The 5,723-nt window shown below is 51.9% G+C and overlaps 1 protein-coding gene across 1 annotated transcript; it reads left to right on the top strand.

Annotated features, from left to right (window-relative positions):
* The first annotated feature begins 3,706 nt into the window (after positions 1 to 3,706).
* Positions 3,707 to 4,759, top strand: CNR2 (cannabinoid receptor 2 (macrophage)). The gene has a single exon (XM_010000632.1). It carries the CDS (start codon positions 3,707 to 3,709, stop codon positions 4,757 to 4,759), a length of 1,053 nt encoding a protein of 350 aa, XP_009998934.1.
* Positions 4,760 to 5,723: the final 964 nt, after the last annotated feature.

The following is a 5,723-nucleotide window of genomic DNA, read 5'->3' as shown; positions in this document are numbered from 1 at the left end:
TCTTTCCCTTCCCCTCCTCTTCCCCTTCCCCAGAGAAATCAGGAAAAGACCCTGACTGTCTCTTGCCCCAAGCACTGCAGGTACAGGGAGGAATTGGAGGGGCTGAGCAAAACATTTCAGTGAGCTGGAGGGTTTAGCGTGGTTGTGGGATGTGGTAGAAGCAGAAGACAAGACCCAGAGGGGAAGTGGGGAAGGAAAGGAAACCTGACTCACAACCCCCAAGAGAACGTGAAACAGAGCAAGAAACCAGAGGAAGGATTTGCACTGATGGATTTCCAGCCCAGGGGAATAAACCAGGATGGTACAAGAAATCCAGATGGAACCAGGAGTGATGTGAAAGGAGAGGGAAGCAGGCTCAGGGCTGCACAGACCGGGAGCTGGAGGGACACGAAGCCCCCAAGCACCATCCCCAGCCCACAGAGAGAGAGGAGGTGAGTGATTTGTGTTTGCTGACCCCTGCATCCAAGGATCCTTTTTCTCACAGTCAAACACGTGGTACCTGTGAGCCCACAGCTCTGCCACCCACGCAGGACAGGGAGACCTGGCCATACAGGGTTTGCCAGGGGAGATTTCCAGTGTTATTCTGAATAAACTGCAATGTCATGGGTAACAGGGGTGGGAACATTGGATTTGAGGTTGAATGCTTTCTTAAGGAGAACACAAAAGGTAAGTGTTTAAATAGACATGAAAGGGAAGTGTTTAAACAGTAGGCTGTGCAGTAACTCCTTGCAGCTGGTTTTAGGGAATGTTCATGTTGGAAATGCCAGAGGTATTTCCAGCTGTCTCACGAGCTGGGTGTGATGCTGAGCTCTCAGGCTGCACATTCTGCACCAGTCAGTGTTTATAAAAACTCCACATGTGGTGCTTTTAGTGGAGTGTGAGGAGCCCATGTGACAAGAGAAAAATGTCCCCTGGACAGGAAAAAGCAGCCAGACAGAAGGGGGACAGGCAGTGCAAGGAGAGGGGCTCCTGGCAGTGCCTGTGTTGTCACACTCTGGAGCATTTGCAGAAGAGAACTTGTGCTGGGGCAAAGCCCCCTGCTTCCCCTCACAGACACAGGAGCTGGGGGGAGGATTTGGGGGAGCTCAGTTGAAACTGCAGAAACATTTGTCCTTGCTGCCCTGCAGCCTCTTGCCCAGTGTTCACCACAGTTTCCAGGCTCCTCACCATGTTCCCTGGGCACTGCACAGCTGCAGATACTGAGAATTTAATATGGTCCTGGGGATTAACAGATGTCAAGGTGATGCTGGAGTCTGCTTGATTAAGAGATGTCTTGGTTTAGATGCTAGATTTTTGAGACCCTGGCCCAGGTTGTCCAAGGAAGCTGTGGCTGCCCCACCCCTGGCAGTGTTGAAGGGCAGGTTGGATGGGGCTTGGAGCAGCCTGGGCTGGTGGGAGGTGTCCCTGCCCATGCAGGGGGTTGGGACTGGATGATGTTTAAGGCCCCTGGTGAGCCCTGAGATGTGCCAAAGTCCATCTGCCCAGCTAAATCCAGCTCTCTCTGGAGAGAGAGATGCTGTCAGGTTTAATAACAGCAGTTAATATTTACTGCTGCCCTTGGAGTGTTTTTGTGAGGAGCTGGAGGAAACAAGAGTGCAACATCCCTGGCCCTGTGTGATTACCCCACGGCAGAGCCTGATGTAAGAGGAGAGGGGCTTGTTGCAACACTCAGCCCCAGCTCAGCCCAAAACTCCTCTGCTCTGAAATGCCAAGAACTGCAGATCTGGCTGGAACATGCACCCAGTGACCTGCACCCAGTGGTGCTTGAGCCCTGGCAAGCAAGCAGGAGCAGAGTGTGGGGCTCAGGCTCTTCCCTCCCTGGCCTCCTGGGCCAAGTGTTTGGGGTATTTTGCAGCTGCTGCAAAGCACAGAACCAGTGTTGGGTGCCCGGGGATGGGGGAGTTGGGGGGAAGGAAGCAACAAAGGCAGGGATAAAAGACTTATCACTGCTAAGATGTTGTGACAGAGGTTTCCAGTGTGTTGGTCACTGCTGGTTATTGTCACTCCTGAAACCAGCTGCCGCCTTTGCTGAATTCCAGCCCAGCAGCCCAGCCCCTGCATCTCAGAAACCCAGAATTGTTCCAGTTGGAAAAGACCTTTAAGATGATCGAGTCCAACTATAACCCAACTCCACCAACCATTAACTCAACTCCACCAACTATTAATCCAATTCTACTAAGTCCAGTGCTTAAAACCTGTCTCCAGGGTGGTCCCCCTGCTCCCAGGCAGCCGTGGGTGTCACACGTCCCCTCTGCTGTGGTTGGCACATGTTGGACATTTCCTCTTGGGAAAGGGAGCTGAGGGCAGGGAGGGACAGTGACTTGTTTGTTCTGGGGGAAAGGGAATCCTGTCAGCTCAGAGCTTTCCTGCAGCAGCAGGAACTCGTGGCCTTATTGCCTGGATGTGGGGTCCTGGACACTCAAAGCCCTGTGGGTGCTCTGGGGAAGGGGGTTCCTGTCCCCCGGGCTGTTTGGTGTAGCAGGATGGCACGACCTGCACTCAGGACACAGGATCCCTCTCTGCTAATAAAGCAGCTTTAGTGGATCTGACACTAAACTCCTCTTCATCTGCTCCCCATAACCAGGCCCAGGATGACCTTGTTCCCCCGTCACACCAGGCAGCTGAGCCCTCAGTGAAAGTGTTTAAAGCACAAGTATAATCAAGAGCAAGGGTGGGAGAAGAAGCACATCTGAAGGCCAAGCTCACCAGTGTAATGCAGATTAAAGAATTTAGATGCATGAAAGTTGCAGAAATGTAGAGAAAAATGCAACTTTTCTGCCACAGAGAGCACTGAGCAGCTCAGCTTCTGCCCAGGGCAAGATCAGACCTTTCCCTCATCTCAATTTGCTGGAGCTAAAAATATTGATAAAATAAACCTAACCCCGGGCAGGGACAGGGGTTCTCAGGTTCTCCTGCATGTCCCCATTTTTATGACCAACCTGGCTCTAAAATTTATATAAAACATAACTTTTAATCACTCTGGCCATGGGACAGGCTGACTCATGACAGGGGGGATTAAAGGAGGAGAAAAAGACTTCAGTGAGTCTGAGCTTTATGAAACAGCAAAGGAGAAGCTTAAATATAAACCCAAACTTGTCATTTTATGTGTTCAAACAGCTTTAGTGAAGGGGAAATGCTTCCAAGTTCACGTTGTGTTCCCAGATGAGCCCCACTGAGTCTCTGGCAGTGGAATATCCCTCTGCACTGGGACAAGCTGATCTTGGTGGCCTGTCCCCTGCCACCACCTGGTGTCACCATGAGCAGCCTCTTCCATCGCTGCAGGGCCTGAGCAGTGAAACCCAGGGGACTGGGAAGGGCTGGCACAGGATTTGTACCATTCTCAGCGCTGCTGCTTCCCTCTCGTGGTGAGGAAACAGCCCGGGAGGTGGATGTGGCACAGACGTGGTACAGGTGTGTTATTGTCATAGACTGGTCTCAGCCACATCACCAGTGGGACAAAAACCTGGATCTCTGTTGGGAAAGGGTGGAATTGGCTCCAGCATTTAGGCTGTGGACCTGGAAGTAGGTCTCCCTGGGCTATTTCCCTCTCACTTGCCTCCCTCTAAAGGGAGGGGTGTGCCTGGGCAGGTTGAATTTACTGCTTGTCCTGCTCCTCTAAGTCCCCTTCCCCTTGGTCTTTTCAGAGCACCTGAAGAAGCACAGAAGCAGGAAGGCTCCCTGCAGGCTCCTGGCTCAGCTGATGACAATGGATACTTGTGAGATCTATGAAAATGCCTCCAAATGCAGCGCAAACATCACCGAGTGCTTCATGGTGCTCAGCACCCAAGCTCAGAGAATAAGCATTGCCACACTCTGTGGCCTCTTTGGGACACTGTGCATTTTTGAGAACTCTTTGGTGCTCTACTTGATCTTCTCCTCCCCCAGGACCAGAAGAAAGCCTTCCTACCTCTTCATCAGCAGCCTGGCCTTGGCTGACATCCTGGCCAGCATCATCTTCGTCTGCAGTTTTGTTAACTTCCATGTCTTTAAAAAAACTGATTTCTCTAAAGAAATGTTCCTGCTGCAGCTGGGAGGGGTGAACACATCCTTCTCTGCCTCCCTCAGCAGCTTGCTGCTGACAGCCCTGGACAGGTACATCTCCATCAGCAAACCATCCCAGTACAAGCTCCTCATGACAAGGAAGAGAGCGTGGGCAGCCCTGGGGGTGCTCTGGGTGACATGTGCCACCATTGCTTCCCTGCCTCTCCTGGGCTGGAACTGCTGCATGTTGGATTCCACCTGCTCTGAGCTATTTCCCTTTGTGGATGACAATTACCTGTCGAGCTGGGTCTGCCTCATCATGGTCCTGCTGGGGTGTATTGTCTATGCCTACTCACACGTGCTGTGGAGGGCTCACCAGCACGTAGCCTACATGAAGAAGCACCAGGAGCAGGTAGGGAAGCAAAACACCAGGATGAGGATGGATGTCATGCTGGCCAAGACCCTGGTGATGGTGCTGACTGTCCTGGTGCTGTGCTGGTCTCCAGTCCTCGTCCTCATGATCTACAGCATCTTTGCCAGGCCGAACAATCGCCTGCGCAAGGTGTTTGCCTTCTGCAGCACGCTCTGCCTGCTCAATTCCATGGTGAACCCCATTATTTATGCCCTGAGAAGCAAGGAGCTGTACTCCTCCATGAGGATGTTTTTTTCTCGGTTCAGGAGGCAGCCAAAGACCTCTGAGGAAAGCCCTGAGGAAGCAGAGAGCAGCCACAGGTCCTCCGTGGTAGAGACTGTCTGCGAGGACACGCAGGGAACATAGGGAGGCAGCCATGGAGAGTCTGTGCTTGGGCTGGCAGAAACAGCCTGGATCAGTTCACTTGTCCTTCCCTCTTCTTCTGGAGGTTCTGGGAGATGAGGGATCAGGTGCCTGCCATGGAGGCAGCTCCCACGGATCTTATTCTGAGGTGCTGGGACATAAAGTGCACAGAGACACCAGTGCCCGCTCGGTGGGACAGCCAGGAGGCAGTGGAGAACTCCATAGTCCAGAGCAGCAGATCCTGATCTTACTTAAAATTCTTTAAAATATCACTCACCTGAGGTAAAACACCCTGCAGACCTTCAGTTTCTGGCTCATTGTATCATAGCATTGAGGGTGGTGTTGGGTTTAGCGTCTAATTCTGTATGGAGAATGGAAAAGCTCTCACTGGGGCTTATGGGCTCTGCCATGGTTGAGGGTTTGGAGCTGGACCAGACTGTGCAGGCAGCACGTTTCTCCCAGCAAACTTAAGGAAAGCTGAACTGTGCCAGCCAGGTGCTTGTTGGATATTATAGGATTAAACATTAAAGCAAATTTTCATCCTTTTATTTCATTAGTCTCTGGGGCACAAACTCCTCCAGGTTGTAAGTTTAAGCCCAGGCTGGGGCAGATGCTCTGAGCATGAGGAACTTGATAGATTTATTGATATAATGATTTATTGATGTATTTCAAATTACACAAAAGCAGAACTCCTGTTGGTTCCAGAAATCAGAGTGGTTTGGGTTGGAAGGGACTTTAAAGATTATCTAGATCCAACCCCCTGCATGGGCAGGGACACCTCCCACCAGCCCAGGTTGCTCCAAGCCCCATCCAACCTGCCCTTCAACACTGCCAGGGATGGGGCAGCCACAGCTTCCCTGGGCAACCTGGGCCAGGCTCTCACCACCCTCACACCAAAGAATTTCCTCCTCATGTCTCACCTCAATCTCCCTCTCCCAGTTTTCATCCATCCCCCTCATCCCATCCC

Source organism: Chaetura pelagica, unplaced genomic scaffold (genome assembly GCF_000747805.2).
Source record: "Chaetura pelagica isolate M959 unplaced genomic scaffold, ChaPel_1.0 scaffold676, whole genome shotgun sequence".
NCBI classification, from domain to species: Eukaryota; Metazoa; Chordata; class Aves; order Apodiformes; family Apodidae; genus Chaetura; species Chaetura pelagica.
Note: the sequence above shows the minus strand (reverse complement) of the source record. Positions and strands in the feature narration are given on the sequence as shown.

Coding starts and splice junctions, on each gene's coding strand:
- CNR2 (XM_010000632.1), top strand. CDS start 3,707: ATGGATACTTGTGAGATCTATGAAAATGCCTCCAAATGCAGCGCAAAC.